Source organism: Scardinius erythrophthalmus (genome assembly GCF_964197995.2).
Source record: "Scardinius erythrophthalmus genome assembly, chromosome: 9".
In the NCBI taxonomy this organism is placed as follows: domain Eukaryota; kingdom Metazoa; phylum Chordata; class Actinopteri; order Cypriniformes; family Leuciscidae; genus Scardinius; species Scardinius erythrophthalmus.
The window spans coordinates 3,501,749-3,527,023 of NC_138229.1; the positions used below are offsets into that span (position 1 = coordinate 3,501,749).

Consider the following 25,275-nt stretch of genomic DNA (forward strand, 5'->3'; position numbering starts at 1 on the left):
ACCCGACCCCTAAACCTACCCATCACACACACACACACACACACACACACACACACACACACACACACACACACACACACACACACACACACACACACACTTACCCGACCACTAAACCTACACATTACACACACACACACACACACACACACACACACACACACACACACACACACACACACACACACACACACACACACACACACACACACACACACACATACCCAACCCCTAAACCTACCCATCACACACACACACACACACACACACACACACACACACACACACACACACACACACACACACACACACACACACACACACTTACCCGACCCCTAAACCTACACATCACACACACACACACACACATACCCGACCCCTAAACCTACACTGTAAAAAAAAACTGTAAATTTACAGGAAACGGTCTGTATTTTTTAACAGAATTTTGTCGTTTTGTCATTATACAGTGAATACCTGTTATTTTACAGATATTTGTTGTAATTTAAAGGTCCACTATTAAATTTACAGGTAATTGCTTTTATTTTGGTTTTACATTAATTTTACGTTTTTAAAAGGAAATTCTCTGTAATTTTATAGGGTTATGTGTAATTTTACATAAAAAATTAAGTAATATTTTACAGATTATTTCTGTGGAATTAGAAAACAAAGAAAATAAGGTATAACTGCAGAAATCAGCAGTCACTAAACATGTTTTCCTTAAAGATTATTAAGCATGTGGGGGTTAAAGTGAGTTTTAAGATTTGTACACACATTAGGCAAGCCTATTTAATTATTTATAGTCTTTTAATTTTGTCTTGCAAATAGATGTTCATTTTGATCATCATTTGTAGGCTATTTGCCCGAAAATTTCATTTAGGCCTATATTTTATGTCTTTTATGAATCGTTTTTCCAAATCTGCGTGGCTTTGTGTGCGTTTGTATGTATGTGTGTGTGTGTGTGTGTGTGCCCGCGCGCGCGCGCAGATTCAAATTATCCGCCATTACGTTTCGTTGCTGCTAGTCCCGCCCACAACAGTTAGCTACAGATCTGTCTCTGTCGTCGACCTGTGTCAAGGGCAAGCGGGAGATTTGAAGTTTCAGTCTACGCTCGTGAAGTAGTCGTGGATTGTGATCACAGTGGTTCAAAGCTATAATCGTATTCGACAGAAGCAACCAGCCGTGAGCAGGAGCGCTGAACACATATTAGTTGTTTGTAGTCTGTCAGTCAGTCCAGAAATAATGCGCCCTTTTTCAGTGAGCCTGGTTCGTCGTCACAGCGGACCTCATCCCGACCGATCAACGGCTGAGGTAAGAGTCTCATACTACTGTGTGTACGATATTTTATATTACATTTGTGTTAAGTGGTTAGACAGTTTCCATGCTAACGTTAGCATTCTTAAATGATGTTCAGTTATAACTGGGTCAGGGCAAAACACTGAAAATGCAGCATGCGTTTTTAATTATCGATCTGTGTTAAGAAAGATCAGTTGAACCCAACCCACATCTCTACTTATTAACTTAAAGACCTAAAACAATCTTTAGTAGACTTGTTATTCATATTAAAGTCCATAATTGTGTATAAAATCTTCGTTATGATAGTCAGTAACATTAAATCAATAAATGGCGGGATATTTTGAAACACTGTCTGGAAGCTGAAAACTTTTCTCTTAAAAAAATACTTTATTTTATTATAATAAAATTGTAGTAAACACGTTTTTAGCTGATTTTTTACCATTGTAATAGCCACAGTTTTACTAAAAATAGGCCTACCGTGTTTCTTTTGTTTATTTCGTAATAGTTAACATGACTAACTTTATTAAGACTGTTAAGAAATCAAAATACTGTAACTTAAGGTACTTGTTGATGATACAGGAAAGCCTAGAACAGGAATACTAGAATATGAATACAACATGATGAACCCCTAGGACCTAGGTGTGCAGCTAGGTCACAGTAAATCATATTCATTTAACTTTACTTTCTATAAATGTAACTTAGCTAAAATCACATGGCAGCTCAAAATATTACTGTTAGCCTTTCCAGCTCAGCTTCAAGATCATAGTCATTTGAGTTTTTGCATTGTCCCAATGGAACATATTCTGACATGTGTAAATCTAATACTGAGTTTTAAAATAACTTGTGTGTGTGTGTGTGTGTGTGTGTGTGTGTGATTTCAGGTCACGTGGAAAGCAGATGATCATGGCAAACAAGGTATGGGAAGAATTCATTAAAACATAAAAATCATAACGGTTCTGATTCCATATGTTCATAACAGTCTTCTGATTCCATATGATTGCACTAAAAGTATGCACAAGGTTTGGATTTGCTACAGCAAGATTACGATTGTGTTAGATTCCACCCATCTTTCTTTATTTTTTTATTATTTTTTTAACTACCCACTAAGCAAAATTATGTCCGAAAGACTTCTTTTCAATGTCTTTGTTACAAAAATCAGACGTTGAAATGCCGTCCACTGAGGAGCCAGAATGAAAGTTATGACGTCTTTTTTTGACGTGTTCTGCACGTCCGATATAGACGTTCATCGAACCTTCGTACAAGGTTAAAACTAGTTCAGATGTGGCCATTGTGGACATATTTCAACATCATTTATGGTCTCATTTAGACATAATTACTTTGACTATTGCTGTCAGATGATCTTAGTGAGAATTAACAGAGGTTTAGATGTTGATATTAGTTTAATTTGAAGTGTCACCATTGTGGCGATCCGTGTTTGCTTTAGTTGGGCTCTTGGTCCCCGTTCCTTTTATTTGAGCTTTTCTTTGGCTGCTGTAACAGTGTGTTTGTGTAACACAATTGTTGTGGCAGGGAAAGCCTAGAAAAAGTATGAGGTGTTATCAGTTCAATGTTGATGATGACATAATTATCACAAAATGAGCCTTTAATATTGTGTTTAAAGTTTTGTGTTTATATTTGCCGTTAATAACCACCAACCTTTTGGAACTGCATTATTGGTGAAGGTGTATTTATTTGAAGGTGTGTAAAAAGCATGTGCACATTATGTTTTGAGCAAGAGTATCATACAGTCACACACAGACATCAAGATTTTGGATATGAATCACAACAACGGTGACAACCAAAAAAAGCTTGGGAATTAAGGATGAGTTTTGTACTATGAAAGCTACCCATCATGCATTGCAGCATGAAGCTTTTTTTTTAATTGTCACCATTGTTGGAAATCATATGCACAATCTTGATGTCTGTGTGTGACTGTATGATACTCTTGCTCAAAACATCATGTTCACATGCTTTTTACACACCTTCAAATAAATACACCTTCACCAATAATGCAGTTCCACAAGGTTGTTGGTTATTAATGGCAAATATAAACACAAAACTTTAAACACAATATTAAAGGCCCATTTTTGTGATAATTATGTCATCATCAACATTGAACTGATAACACCTCAAACTTTTTCTAGGCTTTCTCTGCCACAACAATTGTGTTACACAAACACACTGTTACAGCAGCCAAAGAAAAGTTAAAGTAAAAGGAACGGGGACCAAGAGCCCAACTAAAGCAAACACGGATCGCCACAATGGTGACACTTCAAATTAAACGAATATCAACATCTAAACCTCTGTTAATTCTCACTAAGATCATCTGACAGCAATAGTCAAAGTAATTATGTCTAAATGAGACCATAAATGATGTTGAAATATGTCCACAATGGCCACATTTTAACTAGTTTTAACCTTGTACGAAGGTTCGATGAACGTCTATATCGGACGTGCAGAACACGTCAAAAAAAGACTTCATAACTTTCATTCTGGCTCCTCAGTGGACGGCATTTCAACCTTTGATTTTTGTAACAAAGACATTGAAAAGACGTCTTTCGGACATCATTTTGCTTAGTGGGGCTCTGTCATTTAGAAACATGACTTTTCCTATCACTACTATCTTAATGACACATATCTTTTAATCCAGCTAGATGATCTGACGGTTGCTGCTCGCATCTCAGCCTACCTGATGGAAAATTCTTGCTGGATGAATGACCTTCACCTTTAAATCAGCCTTGCCAAGACAGAACTGCTTATGGTTCAGCTTTCAGCCAAAACATACTTGCTGTGATCCTGCTGATTTGCCTTATCATTAGGAGGATCAGGCCCTTCCTATCGGAGCTACACAACTCTCTTGTTCTATCCAGACTGGGCTATTGTAATGCTCTCCTGGCAGCTCTTCCAGTGTCAGTCAAACCTCTGCAACTGATCCAGATGCTGCAGCAAGAGTTGTCTTTAAAGGTAGCCCTATGCCTAAACTCACTACTTCAGATCTGTGTGTCTCCAGAAGCATGTGCTCTGCAAGTGAACGGCGCCTTGTGGTGCCATCATCCCAAAGAGACACAAAACCACTTTCACTGACATTTACCTGGACTGTTTCCTGGTGGTGGAATGACCGGCGCAACGCAACACATTTTCAAGAAACTGCTAAAGATCCATCTTTTTCATAAACACTTCACCCAATAATACTTAATCTTTGTTACAAAAAAAAAAAAAAACACCTTTCTATGTGTACTGTACTAGACTAACTGGGACTTGTCACTGCACTTGTTGCTTTTTATTATCTTTAATTATTATCTTAATTGGTTAGTCACTTTGGATAAAATGTAATTGTAAATGTTAAAATAAGTTATACTGTAAAGGTATACGGTAATTTCTTTTTATTGTGGATATTTTTACATGTTCTAAATTATATACTAAGCTTCTATTTCCTATCAATCACTTATCTTGATGTTTAGTGTTTGTTCAATTACTAATACTTTAAATATGCAGGTAATTTGTACTCATACATTTAGTTAATTTAAAAGAAATTGACTGTACATTTGCTATTATTAAGAACGTAATTAGAGATGTTGTGAAATTGGATCTGTACAAATAAAAAATAAAACTGTAAATTTACAAACATTTGTATTTGAATTTATGTACTTGTGTGCATTTTTTATACATAATTTCATTGTTATTTTACACATAAAAACTATATTAAAAGAAAATTACTGTAGATAGACAGCATTATTATATAAAATAATTTTATAAAACCTTAAATTTACAGTATTTAATTGTTTTAAAGGTGTATATGACTTTTTAAAACATTAAAAATCCCAGTAATTACATAAGATTTAATGTAATATTAAAGATATAATCTGTTATTTAATTATGGAAAATTACTGTATTTTAACGTGATTGTTTTTTGCCGTTATTTTACGGTAATTTTCTGGCGCCCCAGCTGCCGGAATAATACCGTTTTTTTACAGGTTTTTTTTTTACAGTGTACACATCACACACACACACATACACACACACACACACACACACACACACACACACACACACACACACACACACACACACACACACACACACACACACACACACACACTAACCAGACCCTAAACCTACACTGTAAAAAATTTGCTGTAGTTTTGCAGCTGTTTGCCAGTAACTTACTGTAGATTTAAATTTATGTTATTTACTGGCGACAGTTTGTTCAAAGTTAAATGAACATTAAACATTAACAAGTCTTTGTCTTTAAAGAATAAAATTATAAAATAACAATCTAATGCAAAGCATTCTGGGAACCAGAAATCTTCATCAACCTTTTTCTGTTTTTTTCCTTCAGATTTTGGTTCCCAGAATGCTTTGCATGAGGATGTTATTTTAGTTTTATTCTGTAAAGATAAAGACTTGTTAATGTTTAATGTTCATTTAATTTTGAACAAATTGTTGCCAGTAAATAACATCAATTTAAATCTACAGTAAGTTACTGGCAAGTAGCTGCCAGTAATACTGTAATTTCTACAGATTTTTCTAACAGTGTACCCGTCACACAAAACTTTCTGCATTTTTACATTTTCAAAAAACTCATTCTGAATGATTTATGAGCAGTTTTCCTCATGGCGACCAAAACTACTCAATAACCAGATTGACTTCATTTCTTCCATTCATCCACAGACGTTCTTATTGAGAATTAACTGAGGTTGAGATGTTCAAACATTTAGACATCAACATCTAAACCTCAGTTAATTCTCAATAAGAACGTCTGTGGATGAATGGAAGAAATAAAGTCAATCTGGTTATTACTGTAAGTGAAACTGTAATAATGTTTGTGGAGTTGTTTAATCTTCCTCTGCTGAGATCCTGAGAGATTTATTGTCTTCTTTTATTAGCAGTTGACCTCAGGCTGTGTGGCTTTAAGTCAGTTGTAGTTGTGTTTCATTTTCTGAGTGCAAACATGATGTTGAACCAGCATCACATTAAACATTGATTCAATGACGAAATTTCAAACATTTTTCAACATTACTGTAATTGCGGGTGCAAAAGTGATGTTGATTCAATGTGGTTAATATTGACACATTAACATTGATTTAACATTGTTTGGATGGTTGCTTGCCATCTGGGTAAGGTACAAAGATGTTCCTTTTCTCTTTATCTCAGAAAAAAGGTAAATCTGTCACTGGAACAGTATCCACACACACACACACACACACACACACACACTCCCACGCACAATGTTCTCAGTTTAAATCTGTCCCCCGTTTCTCAGTAAACTCTTCTGAAGGACAGATTTGTAGGTATTTGAGATGAATCATGTTTAATATTGGGCACACACATCGGTGGCGTACACAGACCTCCTCCGGGGCGGAAGGATCAAAAAGGGTACACACACACACAATGTACTCAGTGTGAACTTTCTCCCAGTTTCTCAGTAATCTCTCAGCTCTTCTGAAGGACAGATTTGTTGGTATTTGAGTTGAATCATGTTTAATATTGGGGAAACATTGCCCGGCCAAAAAAATAAATAAAGTCACTGTTTGGATTTAAACAGGCAAATGCTTAAGAGTCTATTGGATCATCATTATTATTATGTTTCTATCATGTTATATGTATGGCAACAGTTCTTCTAACCCTAATTGATGGAGTGTGTAGCTTTTCATTTCTTACTGTAATCAACCATTTATGAAGACACATCATGATCATATTCCAGGATGACAATGTTAAGATTCATCAGGCTCAAACTGTGAAAGAATGGTTGTGAGGAGCATGAAGAATCATTTTCACACACGAATCGCCTCCTCTGAGTCCGTTATTAGGATTTAGGATGTGCTGGAGGAGACTTTACAGAGTGCTGGACTCTTGCATTGACAATACAAGATCTTGATCAAAAATGGATGGAAATAACATCACATTTATTTATCATTTGTTTAATATCTAACTTTTTACAGTATTACAGCTTTTAATCGATTGCTTAAACACATTTCTTGAAACTATGCCTCAAAACAGTAAACACAAATCCATTACGTCTCACCCAATTCCACAAACATCCTATTTTCAGGTCAAAATGAAGCTCTACACTCACTTGCTGAAAAACCAAACTTTGCCCTCACACACAAGCCTTCACAAACACACACTACAACATAGTCTTAACACACTGGTGCAATAAATTCAAAACAATATTTCCAAAACTGGTAAGTAATGTTGCTTGTCCTCACAAACCTTTTCACATGATGAACACAAAAGACACGAGGATACATTGGCACATTTTTTTTATTCCTTAATGTGCTGTACAGTACAATACACCATACAAACAAACAAAACAAAAAATACTCTGCCTCAGCATCCCGTCTTTGGTCTGGGACAGGCCAGAGGATCTCGTCCACATCACAGGCTATATTGGCCATGGGCAGAGGGGTAAAATCCTCTCGCATGCCTGTTCCCCACTGGTTTTATCAAAATACTTAACACAATTCACAAAACCACACACCCAAACTGCAAAATACCTCATATATCCTGCAAAATGAAGCACTGCAACCAAAATATAGCATTATCAAAATCAAACTTTTGCACGAAATGGCACACACTTCATTCATATTAGCAGATTTGTTGTAACCAACTCCACACTGTTGGGCGTAATGAAGAGCACTCTCATCTTTAGCATGCTTTGCCATAATACTAAAATAGTTCAAATTGTTGAAAATTCTTCAGATTGTTCACATGCACAGAATATTTGCAGATACACACACACACGCTGTTGAAACATAATTTTTTTTTATTTTTCACAGTGCAACATATGCACAGCAGAAATATTTACACTGGACTGAACAAAAATATGCTCACAAAAACAGTAAACTGAAAAAGATTGAAGTGTTAACAGTTAAGCATTGAGGTGTTTGGTCAGGTGACTCATGTATCGGCCAATCAGATCATGTAGTGTCATTTTGAATGGCAGTGTTTTAAAATGGCAAACATGTGACTTTATGTCAGATTGTTGTGTGTTATGCAGAGAACCGTGTTCAGTGTGTTTAAAAAAGTGCCATTTTGAATTGCAAAATGTGTGTAAAGCAGAAAATGTGTTTAGACTTTTGGAGACTTGAGAAGAGGTCTGTGTCAGTTACAGTTTTTCTCGATTGCTTAAACACTATAACCAGGCTTTTGAACTAAAATTTCAAAACCATAACGCCATTTATCAAAAAGCACACCCATTTCACTAAACTATAAACACTATTCCCTGTTTTGACACATGAGTCAGATTTGTTGAACTGTCACTGCAAAACTCTACACACAAATCCCTTCATTTCTCATTGCTTAGACCATGTTGTCATTTAGAAAGCACTAGCATTCAATATTGTTCACTCAAGTCAGCACATTTTCAGCTCAGTTAGCACACAATTACCCAAGTGGAAACACTAAGAGTCAAAATTTAACACACATCAATCAGAACCTTCAATAGATAGACAAAAGGGCCCAAATCAGTTTATTGCGTTTTAGAACAATGGATCCAGAAAGACATGAAGGAAGAGGGATAAGAATGAGGAGGCAAGGACAAGAAGACAAGCAGTCTCAGATGAAATTCAAGCCACTCTAGTTGCCCATGTCTTTATCAATGGTATGACTATGAGGGAGGCTGGGCTACGAGTAAGGCCAAATTTGAGTCGCTTTACCGTCACCTCGAGAACCTTCAGGGAGGTGTGGTGGCAAACAAAATTCTATAACTGAATAAGAGACAAACATTTCCAATAGTCTTTGATGAGGTTTATTTTCTTGCAAGAAAAGGCCAGCAGTCATACAGTCAGACAGTGTGGCTGCAGAGTGTGACAGTGAAGGGAGGGCATCCTTTCTCCTTTATAGTCTGGACTCCCAGAATGTTATCTTTCTAGGTATTTCAACCATATGTGGAACATTCTTAGACGTGTCCATCATATTGTATCCTTGAGTGGAGGCCCTCCTGTTACGTCCCAACACTCTTTACCATTCCAATACAATTCGAATTCCATATTAGAATATGGATTGTGTGTGCTCTTTTACTGTCATATGTTGGTCACACACATCTTACTGTAAGTAAATATAAAAAAAAAAATTAGAGGAGAGAGTAAAAAAAAAAAGAGTAAAAAAAGAGTAAAACAGAAAAAAAAAAGTTTTTGTGTGTGTGTGTTTTCTGTGTATGAATAAAAATGTGACAATGTATCCACTGGTTGTGTCTTTTGTGTTCATCATGTGAAAAGGTTTGTGAGAGGGGGAACCACAAGCAACATAACTTAGCAGTTTTGGAAATGTTGTTTTGAATTTATTGCACCAGTGTGTTAGACTATGTTGTAGTGTGTGTGATTTTGAGGGCTTGTGTGTCCTGTCTGAGGGCAAAGTTTGGTTTTTCAGCAAGAGTGAATGGTTTTGAGTGTAGAGCTTCATTTTGACCTGAAAATAGGATTTTTGGGGAATTGGGTGAGACGTTATGGATTTGTGTTTATAGTTTTGAGAATACGAGGCATAGTTTCAAGAAATGTGTTTAAGCAATCGAGAAAAACTGTAAAATAATTGTGCAGTGCATGTCATTTTAGTGTGTTAGCAATTGGAAAAAACTGTAAATATCTGGCTGGCTTCTTCCATTTCATCGTCTCTGTGTCCTAGAAAAATAGAAGTACTGATTACTGTAACTGTAACACATCCTTTTTACAAAATGGAAGCATTCAGAAAACACTATCTGTATGTGAGTCAATTTGATGCATTCCTTTTTGTTACAAAGTGCAACAGCTACAGTACATGTATGTGTTGTACTCCACTCAAAAGTTACAGTAGAGAGCAGTTTGAAGCACATCTACTGTACCTGTTTTTCTCCTTGAAGGTTTTTATGATCGAGGCGACGGTGAAGCGACACAAGTTTGGCTTTACTCGTTGCCCAGCCTCCCTCATTGTCATATCATGGACAAAGACATGGGCAACTAGAGTGGCACTGCTTGTCTCTTTGCCCTTCCTCTTCATCTTCCTCATCCTCTTCCTCCACTCCCTACTGCTCTTCCTCTTCCTCCACCTCATACTTTTCCACTTCCTTCACCTCTTCCTCCACTCCCATCTACTCTTCCTCCTGACCCCGATGAGGATGATGAGCATGATGAGTTCCCAGATGGTTTCTGACAGTTCGTGCAGAAATTTGTTTGGTTATGTTGTAAAACTGCACATTTTAGAGTGGCATTTTATTGTGGCCAGCCTAAGGCACACCTGTGCAATAATAGCCGCGTTTCCATTACCCTTCAAATTGCGCAAATTGAAATTGCGAATTGAAAGTACGCCCAATGGAAACACGTCAATTTCACAAAAACTCCCATTTATCGCAAAAAAGTTTTTACGCTCGCATGAGGTGGTTTTACAGGCAATTCGAAAAATAAATATTTCGCAAAAGTGCAATGGAAACAGTTTTTGCGCATTTACAGGTCACCTGATGTAATGACGCGGTGTGTTTGGACAAAATACGAGACAGAGTTCTTTATTAAATTCATAAAAGACAAAATAGTTACAGGAATAATGGATTCTAAACCTCAAATAAATGCCACAATCAAGACCTCGAAGCAGAAATGAGTGAGAAACACCCAGAAACTCCTCATATGAGCCGCTCCCAGTATAAGGTTTGTTCCTTACCATTAATGCTTGGAAAACACACATACATCTCCTTCCATTAATAATAATGGCCAGTGCAGTGGCTGGGATATACATAAACCAACCAACGTCCATTGCTATGATTTTTGGTATGATTTTACTTATCGCGAGAGGGAAAAATTAAGTTTTAGTCGCATAACATCGGTTAATGGAAACAGCGTCATTTTACAATAGTTTTTTGTTGACATTTAGAACAATTCGCAAAAGTTTTGCGCAAATCTGTAATGGAAACGCGCCTAATCATGCTGTCTAATCCGCATCTTGATATGCCACACCTGTGAGGTGGATGGATTATCTCGGCAAAGGAGAAGTGCTCACTAACACAGATTTAGACACACTTGTGAACAATATTTGAGAGAAATAGGCCTTTTGTGTACATAAAAAAAGTCTTAGATCTTTGAGTTTGACTTTGAGCAAAAACAAAAGCATTGCGTTTATAATTTTGTTCAGTGTAGTTTAGGGAAATGGGATTGCTTTTTAATAAATCGCATTATGGTTTTGAAATTTTAGTTCAAAAGCCTGGTTATAGTGTTTAAACAATCATGAAAAAAATGTAAATGAAAAGATGTGAAATCTTTTGCTGCTTGTCAAATGTTTCTCAACAGCTTGGTGTAGATAATCTTTGTTTGGCATTTATCACGTTGTATCACTGTAAATGAACATCTGAGTTTCTTGTGCTGTTCAAAATAATTGTCGAGGTCAACAGCGAACACGGTCAATTTGAGCAAAATACATATATTAATAAAGAATATTCAGTGCTGGTAATTGAAAGTCCTTTAGTAGTTCTAAAATGAGCTTCATAGAGTAATATGAATTTAATCAGATACAGTGTGTATATAAGATTATTATAATCACATTTCAGAAGTCCTAAAGCATGTTACATTGTCACATACACACTCAGACTAAAATGACCAGGAAACAAGTTAAAGTTCAAACAAGGTGTTTATTAATAGGTTTTGGCAAGAACACAATCGATGACCAGGTAAGTAATAATACTGCAGATTGTTGAGGGTGAGAATAGACATTATTGCTAATTTTGAGTCTTTTGCATACACATAGGTATGTGATTGCATGCCAGGGAGGATGATGGGAAATGTAGTCCATGTTCAGGTGTGTGTGAGTGAAGAGAGCCTGGCGTGATCGTAACATACATAAATACACAAGATGCTTTAAGCAAGTCATTTGTTAGTAGCCTGGACCAATGAACAAGTATTGACCTATATGTGTAACCAGTGGCGTAACTTTGTTTTAAAAAGTGGGTGGGACGTTTATTTTTTTTTTAAACGGGGGGGGGGGGGGGTTATGAATGCTAAATCATAAATCAATGTATGTACAATAACATTACGATGTCCAGCAATCGATTGAAATAGTGCATGGGTTTAATTTGTCGTTTAATGATGTTTGATATGTTGGTGTGAGTAAATCCATAACAAAAATGTGGTCCAGTGGTAGAATTTTTGCCAAGCGTGTCAGAGGTTGTGGGTTCTAATCCACACTCGTATAGGTTTTTTTTTTTTCTCTTGTCATTAAAACCGATTAAGTTTATCAGTGGTTGTATATCAGGCAAGCATACGTTTGTATGCATTTTGTTTGGTAATTTCACCGGAACGAATAGAGAGTCTCCACAACGGATTGAAGCGCGCGTCCGAGTGAAGACTGTGCGCGAGCCACAAGAGAATACAGTATCAGCGCCACTGATCGCTGCGGCAACGAGCACTTTGACCACTTGATTTCAAAAACAACACATTTCAGCGGTTCAGCTTACAAACGAACTAAATGAATGCTCTGCTAGTTAACTGGAGATGTTTATTTATTTGTATTTGTACATTCGTGCCGCGAGATGTTTCAAAAGTGGTGGGGACAATATCGACCTTAGCAAAAAGTGGTGGGGACATGTCCCACCCGTCCCACCCGCAAATTACGCCTATGTGTGTAACTAAGATTCCCAGACATTTCCTTTCAATTTGTGTACAACAAAAAAGGAAACAGAACAAAAGGGAAATATAAAAATAACCAAAAGGTATTGACCTGAAATACAGCAAAAAAATAAAATAAAATACAAATTGCATTGATTTGTTGATGAGAAAATATATACCTGACTGGAATGTTAAATTTCATTTTGTTTGATTTCAAAGGTGAGTAGCTGTAGAGATCACATTTAATATTGTTAAACTACAGCTGTTGAATGTGAATAAACCACTATATCAATAATTACAGGTCAACATATATACAACCCTTGTGTTTGACCTTCACTTCAGTTCATTTTTATCTTGACTTATTTATGTTTTATGTTTACAAAATCTATTCTGCCCTCTAAAGATACATATTCGTTTTTTTAACACACAATATGTCTACAAGCTGAAAATTAAACATCTATGTTTGGGCGAATCTCACAAAACCTGTTAAAGAACATGATCATATTTTCCCCCAAAATCAAAAGAAAGAAAAAATTGTCTTTGCACTGAAACCTATTTTTAGGAACACTGAGATTTGTTTTATGCTTTATTCTCATTATTTTATGCCCTTCATTTATGAAGTTAAAGTAAAAATACTTTATAACAGAGTAATGTGAATCATCAATGAGGGTAAAGTTACATTTATGTTAAATTAATGAATCATCATGAGTCATGAGCATTTGGAATTTTATATAAAAATTTTTTTTTTTTGGGATGAAATGTGATTTGTAAAATTCACAAGCCTACATTCTCATCAAATTAGAACTTTCAGATAAATCTGGTGCAAATAGCATAAATAAAATCAAGAAACATTTTAAAGGGGCGATATGTAAGAATTTTCATGTATTAATCACTTTTTATTGCCAATGTGTGAACAGCTTGTAACGAAACTTCCTAGCTTGTCTATGAAAGCTTGAAGATTTTTATGAAGGACTCGGGACGTTTTTGCCGGGAAAATCAAAAGGATGTGACGGTTAACTTTCTCTTAACTTCAATGACACATGAAATTAATGATCAGGATAATGCCGAAAGAGCCATTCTGTACTATAGTGGCAATGTATCATGATTAATTCAAAATAGTCGCACATGGCCAGATCTATAGTCTCAATACTTCATAATCAAACTATCATAACAGTGTAATTTTAATGACCTCGTCTGTCTCCTGATGTCGGTGAATCGCAGGAATGGTGCAAACATATTCACATCGCTACGATATGATGCTTTCTTTAAAGGAGTAGTTCACTTCAGAATTTAAATTTCCTGATAATTTACTTTCTTCCTTTCTTCAGTCGAAAAGAAATTAAGGATTAAAACATTTCAGGATTTTTCTCCATATAGTGACTTCAATGGGGTCCAACGCGTTGAAGGTCCCAGCCGAGGAATAAGGGTCGTATCTAGCAAAACGATCTGTCATTTAAAAAAACAAAAAAAAAAAAAAAAGTTTTAACCACAAATGCTGGTCTTGCACTTGCTGTGATGCGCCACGCATTACGTGATCACGTTGGAAAGGTCAAGCGTGACGTAGGCGGAAGTGAGGGCGAAAAACTATCTAAAACTGACATCGTTGTTTTACCTTTTTTTTTATAAATGGCATTTGACTTGCTTTGTAAACACTAGTTCTGTCCTTTTTTTGTGTTTTTTTTACTATTGTACTTTCGATTGCCCTTTCCAACAAGATTACGTAATGTGTGGCGCATCCCAGCTAGTGCAAGATGAGCATTTGAGGTTAAAAAGTTTTTTTTTTTTTTATGACTGATGGTTTGTCTAGATAAGACTCTTATTCCTCGGCTGGGATCGTGTAGAGACTTTGAAGCTGCAATTTGGCCCTTCAAACCATTGGACCCCATTGAAGTCACTATATGGAGAGAAATCCTGGAATATTTTCTTTTTGATTGAAGAAAGACAAACATCTTGGATGGCATGGAGGTTCTGAAGTGAACTAATCCTTTACCTGCTTCTTTATTCTCACCACTGTCAATTTTGTTGTGTGTTTATTTTGTTACTGAGAGGAAAACGCACAGCACATATTTACATCTTCATCTAAACATCGCTCTCAGCAGCGTCAACGGCATCTGGATGTTCGTATATCACTGCAAAGGTATTTCTAACTTATTTTTACTTCTAAGAAAATATATCAGGGGTTTGAATCACGTTCAGTCTCTTATACTTTACGACGAGTGGATGACTGCAGTTCACGTAATGGCCACCGGGGTCGCTAATAACAAGAGTTTCTGAATTCTACAATATAGATCCTTTAAGTTTTCTGTGTTGACCTCATGAAGTTGTGTTTAGATTTGTGGTGGTGTCTGTCATGATGACCTCTGTTGATTCATTATGACGTGACGCTGGTTCTTTTCTCATTACTGCGGTGGCTTCATTGACGCCCTGTTTGAAGAAGCTTCCGTGATGTTTCAGTCTGTGCTTCCTGAAAATCCACAAGGAAAGTTTTGTATATATAAAGAAAGTTTTGTATATATAAGGCCTGATCTCTAAATTTCAGTGAAAGTAAAGTCGACTTTACCTCTCCTCTCTCCTGCTCTGTGGCGTCTCACTGGACTTCACAAACACAACAGGCTCTCCACCCTGAATGAGGGAACCAAACTCTCCATCTTTGGGTCTGAATATTACCCTTCAAAACAAAAGAAACATTTTTTTTTGCTTTAAAGACCACCTGTGGTGAAAATATGTCTATACCAAAGCCAGTTCACCATATCACGACAAGGTTGTTTTTAATATGCTTTAAGACAAACCATGTGTAAATTCATAAGTCGACAGCATTGCTGAGTATTTTCTCCTTAAAACTGCAGTGAACCAAAGACAGTCTCAAAAACACGCTTTGAAATCGCTGGTGTTTCTGACGTCACAAACTACCTTGTAACCAATCAGATCAACGTGTGATCGTCAACCAGTGGATCTCTGAGCTGAGTGAGTGAGTGGAGGCGGGGCTCATTTGGATATTCATAGAACCACGCATACTAAATGAGGTAATGGTGTCGAGTTACATTCAAGATATTTTAAGGCATTAAGAAATATTTTTCCAAGAAAAAAAAACTTTTTAATATGTCATTTTGGAGATCAAAGATGACTTTTAAGGGATAAAACTTTAATTATTTAGTTTCATTTATTAATAATACGTTTTTGTCTTACTTTCACTACAATAACCCCCTGTATGTTTTGCAGTTATGATATTACATCGTCAACCTTTATTGAAATAATATTGAAAATGTGTTAAAGATTTTGTAATCATATATTGTGTAGTTGTGCTTGGAGTCAATTGTTTTAGTAAGGAATAATTGACAGGCCGTTGAATTATTAGAAAAATAATGCACACCCGAGGTGGTAATGCGGTCACGACGCGAAGCGGAGTGGCCGTTCAGTGGATTTAGTTGTTACAGAAATCACATGAATCACATGAATCACATGAAATCACATGACTAACTCCGCCTACAGTGGATTTAGTTGTTACAGAAATCACATGACAAACCAGGAAACATGACCATGACTAAACTTCAAAATAAAAGACCTGAAAACAAGAACATGAACAAAACTCCAAACTGAACATGACAATATTTAAACCTGAAATGACTCACTTGGACTGTGTTTCTCCAGATTTAATCCTCATTCTGCGGATGGTGAACTGATTGCTGCTGAAGAAGCCGGAGAGATACGAGTCCTTCTCCCAGTGGATGTTCAGCATCAGAAGATCTCCGATGTCTTTATCGGACGTCACCAGGAAGGAGACGGTGCTGTTGCTGGTCAAGCTGGGCCTGGGTGCAAATTACAGGACATATGTTCATATCTCAGTGACCCTGTTTAAAATTAAAATAAGAGGGTACATATCACACCTGTGTTAGCATCCCTTCAATGGTTACCGGTTCAATTCAGAGTTGATTTTAAGGTTTTAGTATTTGTATTTAAAGAAACACACCGACTTTTTGGGACTTTAGCTTATTCACCGTATCCCCCAGAGTTAGATAAGTCCACACACACCCTTCTCATCTCCGTGCGTGCCGTAACTCTGTCTGACCGCTAGACTAGCTTAGCACAAAGACTGGAGGTAAACGGCTCCAGCTAGCATACTGCTCCCAATAAGTGACAAAATAACGCCAATATTTTCCTATCTATTGTTGTGATTTGTATAGTCACAGCGTGTGCAAATAACAAGGTCACATGACACACAGCCATCTTCTAACCGTATACATACTGGGAACTATATTCTCAGAAGGCGAAGTGATTAAGAATAAGCCATATTTTTCTAAGGCTTATTCTTAATCCGATTGCACTTGTAGTTTTAATTGTTTTATTGGCTCGATGATGTTTTGATAGAATAAATCTATTATTTTCTGATGTTTTTCTTCTGATATATTTGATTAGTATTTAAATGTTATTGTATGATGATATTTTGTTATGTCTGTTGTGCAGCATGTCTTGATCAGCATTCATGTACAGTATATAACTAAATTAGACCTTGACCTTGTATCATTTCAGATATTTTTAAGTGTGATGCAAGTGTCCAAATAATTTTGGGGCCACTGAATTAGTCAAATTACTGAAAAAAAAAAAAAAAGTCTTTTAAAATAAGGTAACTCACACAATGACCGAGATGTCATCCCTTTCATCGGTCGTCCCGAACAGAGACACTTTCATTGGCTGCTCCAGCAAAGTCATGTTTATGTCGCTGAAAAGATGCAGCTTAATCTGGTAATGAAACACTGCAAGAGAACAAGAGAGAGAGAGGAATATGAAAATCACAAAACTCATTTCACAAGTTCATTATGTGCAGCTGTATCTGGTTAGTACTTGTATAGAGAGGTAACTAGATGTACAGTGATGCATTTCTTTCAAAATATGAGAAATATTTTATATATCTTTTTTTTTAATATGAGGGAAGAACAAACCACTAAACTTGGTTAAAGTATTTATCTGATAAAATTATTTGACAAGCTACAGGTGTCTTTTTACTATGCAAAAAAAAATGCATCGAAAAACAAAAAGCTCACAGGAAAAAGCATACATTGACTACAATATAATCAGTTATTAATATTTTGTTTTTGCATGCATTTATAATTTCTTGCCTGGCCAAAAATGTTGGCACAATTTGGCATGTTTCATTGCGTTATTATCACAAATAAAACAGTCGACTCCAAGCACACCTATGCAATATGCTTACAAAATAAAAAAAATAAAATAAAAAAAAAGTAATATTTGAATAAAGGGTCAAAATGTCAATTTTCCATCAGTTTTGGCCTGTAGATTTGTAATAGCTCTGGTTGCTCACCCTTATACGGCATCATGTCCCGGGTTTTGAGGTACATCTTTGCGCTCCTGCTGCTGCGGATCTTGTTGACGTTGTAGCCGAGTTTGTTGCAGCGGTTCTTGCGGCAGCTCAGACACAGTCCCTTGTTGAAAGAGTCTCTGGAGCCGCAACGAAACGCCCAGCTCTGGTGCGCACGGTTCACCAGCGAGTCGATGAACAGGTGAATCGAGCGCTCGTGGGAACACTTCACAATCTGGTCCATGTCTGACAGAGGTCAAAGGGAAGGTGAGAGGTCAAATGTTTAGAGAAAAAACAAGCTGATGGTCCTTAACGGCTTAAAGTTTACTGTACATATGCATTGATTTTAATAGAGTAAGCATTTTACTAACAGTGTTGTTATTGTTAATTAAAAGCATTATAATTTTAGGTTATTGAATAAAATGTTACAATTTTCATTTATTAGAAAATTTGAAAGAAAGTTTGGCTAAAAAGAAATATAAAAAGCTAAAAAGAAATATATATTAAAAAAATTACATAAGCACACAACAAAATAAATTTTAATAGCATTTAAACAATAGTGCTGTTTTTGTCAATTAAAACTAAAACTATAAAGAAAAAAACATATTCGTAACTGAAACACAACTGAAATATTAGATTGAAAAAGTTGCCTGAAATAAGTTGATATAAAAATAATGTTAACTGAATTATTTTTTTTTACTAAATTACTAGAACTGAAATAAATAAACCAAAGCTAAATAGAAATACAAAAAAACTGATTAAAACTACAAAATCACAGATTAGAGTAAAATGGAAATAAATATAAATTGAAGCTAAATAAAAAAAACTAATAAAAATGACAAAAGCACAATTTTTTTTTACTAAAACCTAAACTAAAATGAAAACTGAAAATATAAAAACAAAAGCTAATTCAAAATATTAATGGATAATAGAGCTGCACGATTTTTTTATGAAAATAAAGCTAACGATTCTGAATAGAAAACTAAACAACATAACATGTAATTTACTAGAAGTCCAAAATGTTAACTGCTGGATTCTGTTTAAAAATATATAATGAATAAATTGTTTTATTTTTTGAAAATCGGGTTGAATGAATGATTCAATGACTCATAAATACTTGTTTCATTAATGGATGATAAATAAAGCATTTTTGAATGACTCTCTTGCATGAATGATTCAATGACAAACAACACTTGTCGCCTACTGGTGCAACGATGCAATTGACGCAATCATTTTCTGAAGCGTCATAATACTTTCAAAGCGCGATTTACTCTATTTTGATCACAACCATAGACATATACCCGAACTATAAACTTTTATCCCAGTACTTCTGTGAAAATTTTAATTTATTGCAACACAATAACACTGTGGTTTGTGAAGCGGTTATTACCTATACATGACAATGACTGTATAGACTGTATAATTCGCTGTCATCGTAAGTCATTGTCATTTAGGAATAAGATCACGAACAAGATCTTGATCTTTTAACAATTAATAGTGCAGCTCTAATTGATACTACCGTAGTCAACATTTAAAGTGGATCAAAACCTTTCATCAAAGTTATACATGAATTTCGAACAAGACCCGTTCTTGTCTTAGGACAGCTTTGATGAACTTTTCTGTTCCACTTGAAATGTTGACTACTGTATAATAGTACAGCAATAGCAGTAAGTGAACAGGGCGTACTGTATATGCCGTAGGTGGCGATGAGCTTCATGGTGTGCTGAAATGTGCAGCCGGGCTGGAAAGTGCCGCCGTTGGGGTACATGTCCACGTGACCCACGGGTCTCTGGATGCCGATGCTGAGGTCCGGTGAGCCTCTGGTGTTTGTGTGCAGGACGTCCACGAACGAGGCGTCATCCGGCGACAGACGCCTCAGACTCTCTGCGTTCTCAAAGCTGGGGCCCGCTGGGTCGAGACCTGCAAAACCATGAGGAAACAGCAACAAACTCTACACTTTATTTAGTTATTACTAAGGAATCATAGGAGATACATTACAAACATCTGACAAAGTTCCTTCTGGGACAGAAAAAGAGCAGATGTAAGGGATAATGTACATCCAGCCGGTTGTTATCTCAGAATAAACCCTGACAGGGTGATGAGGACCCTGACGGTTTTAGTTCTTAAGAGATATTGATTTTAGATTAAACCGTTTTAAAATCATACATGTTTGTATCTTACAATCTAACAGTGTACAAAAATGGTCTCAAAATGGCCGCCGCGGCATTTCTGTTTTCAGTGGATGTTATCTGGGAATAACATACCGCTGGATGGCGCGATTGACCAATCAGAATCAAGTATTCCACCGCGCCGTGTAATAAGCACTATTAAATGAAGGGTTTCCCACCTGTAATTCTGTTGACTTTGTTGTTGGTGAGGTTTCCTGCGACTCCTGCCACATGTGCACCGAGACTGTAGCCGAGAAGATGCACCTTCTCCAGCGGATAGTCCAGCTCCTTTACACACACACACACACACACACACACTCGCATTTAATCTCATGAAGCCTGTAAACAACATGTCTGGGTCATTAAATGAGAAATTATAGTTTGCTTAAAGTCGACATGAAACGGAAGTTGCAATCGTCAATCGTGAAATCGATTTTAATAAACACTGCAATATTCCATAAAAAAAAAAGAAGAGAAAAAGAAAAAAGCCTTTTAGGATTATCAATATTTTCAGCATTGCAATGATATTTTAGGGGATCAGTTATTTTTAGTGTTATTTATGTATTTTATAAATGTAGAGTTTTTATTAATATTTTGACTAAGCTTTTATTTGTATATTCCTGTATTATATATTTTTTGTTAGTTATATTATTTGTTAATATACAAATATATTGTTATTTATATATTATATATATTATTTGTATATTCCTATAATTACAGTTTTTCTCAGTCGCTTTGGTGCATTTCTCACATCACTATTTACATTTGCACAACAGTTAGTTCAACCTCCACAACATTTAGTCATTTGTGCACATCATAGTAGCAGTTTCTCATTCCTTCCCACAAATTGCAAATGCTTTTGGACATGCATCAATTGCTTTCATGCAACTCTCTGCTGTTTTATAACATTATCATTTGCTTATGTCATGTCAGTCAAAATTAACTATACTTGTGAATGCTGAATAGTCATTCCATATAAAACTAATAGTCCTCATTTCATTGCTTGAGTCATTACATACAAAAATGTTGAACTAGTTGTCAAAATCTGTCATTTAAAAAAATAAAAATAAAAAAAAAATCCTGAAAAAGTCTCCTAAATTGAACAATTTGCAATTGAGCAAGAGATGATATTCGCTGGGATGTAGATTAAATGATGTGACCAGACAGAGAGGAACGTCTGGATGTGCATGAATGATTACAGCAATATGTATGTTGTATGTTCAGTTCCAATACAGTATATAGGCCTACTGCAATATTGTTCACAGTTGTGCACAGCTCTACCCAAAGGGAGTTTATGTTCGTTGTAAATAATGGTGTATTTTTTCTTTTGCACAATACTGTGAACAAATTAGAATTGCAAAGAGCATATGCAGTAAAAATGTGAAACATACATATATTCAGTGTCTTGTACTCAGTTACCTCATAAATACAGTAATGTGTAACTTTACTGTATTTTTTCAAATGGCTGTGCAAATAGTATATAGTGCTGTATTGAGCATTTTCAGGTAGTGTCACCAAGATCTGACTTTTATCATTGGAAAACATTCACAGAGTAAACTGTCATAATGAAAACATGACAAAGCCATTTGACTATCTTGTTCATAAACGATGGTGTCAGGACTTTTTATTTTGATGACACTGACACTTTCATTGACATAAATACTTGCTTTTGAGGAATGGGCTATCCATTTTGAGCAAGTGACACGCTTTTGCAGGTTATCAACTAGGTTTTGCAGTTTGTACTATTTGTTTTGAGAACTGCATTAACTCTTGTGCAAATGTAAATAGTGTTATGAGAAATGCACCAAAGCGACTGAGAAAAACTGTATATATAGTATTAAAACCATATTATATATAGTTTTAATTTTAGTTTAATTTTGCTATTTTATGCTTTCGACATTTTTATTACTTTTTTATATTCCTATTTAGGTTGAATTTTTTTTTTCTGTTTTAGTTTTTGTTGTTAATTCTTATTTTTATAGATAGATAGATAGATAGATAGATAGATAGATAGATAGATAGATAGATAGATAGATAGATAGATAGATAGATAGATAGATAGATAGATAGATAGATAGATAGATAGATAGATAGATAGATAGATAGATAGATAGATAGATAGATAGATAGATAGATAGATAGATAGATAGATAGATAGATGGATGGATGGATGGATGAATGGATTAGATAGATAGATAGATAGATAGATAGATAGATAGATAGACAGATAGATAGATAGATAGATAGATAGATAGATAGATAGATAGATAGATAGATAGATAGATAGATAGATAGATAGATAGATAGATAGATAGATAGATAGATAGATAGATAGATAGATAGACATCTCGTTTATGTTTTTGCCCAGGGAATGTTTTTTGTAATATTTGCTCACACAATCATAACTCATGTGGGGTAACCTTCAGCTGACAGTCCTCACAGAAATGCTACAGCAACAATGTTACCCTCGTGTTTCTCTACATACCTCCAGCCAGTCGATGAACCGGGCCACGTCTGCGCCCACCAGTCCAGTGTTCTCTGCGGATTTGGGGTAGTGTTGGTTGGCCCGATCCAACCAGTCCACGACGATGACATTAGCACTGGGTTCACGATCAAACAGAGCCGTCACAAGCTTATAGACCCAGCTCTCAAACAGACCTGCAACCTACATTCAACAGACGTGTGTGTGTGTGTGTGAGATTATTCATGGAATTCATAGGGGAAAAAAGAAGTAAAAAGGACATTTTGGTCTTAAATTATGACACAGTTTTCTGTCTGACAAAAAGGCATCCGCGACTCACCGACCATCCATGGATAATAAGGAAGGTTTGGGAGTCATTTTTGAAGTTGCAGTCCGAAACAGATTCCTGTTGTCCTGGGACAAGATAGCAAAGATCCTCGTCAGGGAATTCTGCACTCCTGATGGAGAATTTGGACTCGATGTCGCTGTAGTCCAGTGTCTGATCAGTGGAGTTCCCTGAAACTAACATCACACACACATTTATCATCTTTAGCATGTGCCTCCAATGGAAATGTTTTGTAGGTTATTTTGGCTTATATTGTAGCGTTATATATGTGAAAGGCAGAGGAGATTGGGTCTCTCCCAAGTGTTTTTTTCTTCTTTTTTTCCCTCATCCTACAGAAACAGTTTCTTTTTCCCTCACAGCTTTTGGCTTTGCTGTGATTACTGGGGCTTGTAAGCCATTATTCTCTGTACAGCTGCTTCGGAACAATGTGTATTGTGGTGATCAAATAAAACTGAACTTGCTGATCCAGGATCAGGGTATATGCAATGGCCAGATTAAGTCGAGCAGAACCACACTGATCCTGGACCTGTGCCTTAATCACTTCCACATACAGTATACATGCACCTGTTCCAAATGTTCAAGATTAAGGTTTATTTAATTACAGTTACTTGCAACACATTCTTATTGCAAAAACAGGAGAGAGAGAGTGAGTGTGTGTGTGTGTGTGTGTGTGTGTGTGTGTGTGTGTGTGTGTGTGTGTGTGTGTGTGTGTGTGTGTGTGTGTGTGTGAGTGTGAGAGAGAGAATGTGCATGTGTGTCTGTCTGTGTCCTTGTGTGAATGTATGTGTGTGAGTCTTTGTGTGTGTGTGTGTGTGTGTGTGTGTGTGTGTGAGAGAGAGAGAGAGAGAGAATGTGAGTGTGTGTGAATGTATGTGAGTCTGTGTGTGTGTGTGTGTGTGTGTGTGTGTGTGTGTGTGTGTGTGTGTGTGTGTGTGTGTGTGTGCGTGTGTGTGTGTGTGTGTATGTGTGTGTGTGTGTGTGTGTGTGTGTGTGAGAGAGAGATAATGTGCGTGTCTGTCTGTGTGCGTGTGTGAATGTATGTGTGTGAGTCTGTGTGTGTGCGTGTCTATGTGTGTGTGTGCGTGTCTATGTGTGTGTGTGTGTGTGTGTGTGTGTGTGTGTGTGTGTGTGTGTGTGTGCGTGCGTGTGTGCGCTCGCGCGCGTCTGTGTGAATGTGTGTGTGTGTGTGTGTGTGTGTGTGAGTCCGTGAATCTGATTTTCTGCATATCTTACAAAAACATTCATTGTTTTGCACAAATGTACAATACAAATGTGATTTGTAAAAATTACAATACAAAAAGTGATTAGTATCTACGTTATTTTGAAAGTGAAAAACTTACTAGCAAATACTTCTTCAGTAGAGTTGAAAATTGGTTTGCTTGCAATAAGAGAAAATCCGATTACCAGCAGCCATAAACTTTCTTTTCCCATAGTACAGAACAAATAAAATAATTTCAATTTTACAGTACAGTATATATAAATAATGTTCAGTCAATGATCCCAATATAAAGAGCCAACGGGTCGTCCGCGTGTTATTTACTGTGAACCTGCTGCTGCTCACGGCATTTATAACACAATGCGTGTTTTTTTCGTCCTCTTCAGCAATTGGGTGAAAGTGAGGGGGCGTGGCCAACATTCTCAAGTGGGGCTCTATTAGCAAATCAAATGCGTGCGATTTACATTCAACCAGCTGTCAATCACAAGCGTAACGTAAACAGTCTTTGTGTTTAGCCTGAAGATTCAAATGTTGTGATGCTAATCGCTACAATAGTTCTACAAAAGCTTCTTGATACACTTTCTCTCGTCTCACTTTTTTGTTGTTGTTGTGATGTTTAAAAAAGGATGGCTTTATAGGCTATATATTTCCATTAGCCTACATATACATATTTTATATTTATGACTTTATATGAAGTAGTAGACTAATTAATTATTGAACTGTTTATATTATATTTAATTGTATTGTTTATATCTGAATTTTCTGCATCAGTTGAATCTGTTAGTTTTCATAAAGATCTCAAAAGTGGCTGTAGTGCATCATCGGGTCTGTCTGTGTTTCCTGAAGCTGCAGATAATGTGCCTTGAAGTATCATCGTGGGATATGAATATGATAATCATTCAGATTCAAACATTTT

The 25,275-nt window shown here is 36.2% G+C and overlaps 1 protein-coding gene across 1 annotated transcript; it reads right to left on the bottom strand.

Moving 5' to 3' along the window:
- Nucleotides 1–11,869: 11,869 nt before the first annotated feature.
- LOC308695916 (lipoprotein lipase) lies at nt 11,870–24,600 on the bottom strand. Its single transcript, XM_081374185.1, has 10 exons — nt 24,484–24,600; nt 23,138–23,319; nt 22,822–23,001; nt 20,516–20,624; nt 19,855–20,088; nt 18,172–18,414; nt 17,485–17,605; nt 16,484–16,660; nt 15,415–15,522; nt 11,870–15,318 (listed from the first exon to the last, which is right to left on the bottom strand). The coding sequence occupies exons 1-10, from the start codon at nt 24,572–24,574 to the stop codon at nt 15,168–15,170; spliced, it is 1,596 nt and encodes a 531-aa protein (XP_081230311.1). The 5' UTR covers nt 24,575–24,600; the 3' UTR covers nt 11,870–15,167.
- Between the last annotated feature and the right edge of the window lie 675 nt (nt 24,601–25,275).

Coding starts and splice junctions, on each gene's coding strand:
- LOC308695916 (XM_081374185.1), bottom strand. CDS start 24,574: ATGGGAAAAGAAAGTTTATGGCTGCTGGTAATCGGATTTTCTCTTATT. Junction 15,523..16,483: donor TCTGGAGAAACACAGTCCAA/GTGAGTCATTTC, acceptor TTTGTTTTGAAG/GGTAATATTCAGACCCAAAG. Junction 15,319..15,414: donor CAGAGCAGGAGAGAGGAGAG/GTAAAGTCGACT, acceptor GTGGATTTTCAG/GAAGCACAGACTGAAACATC.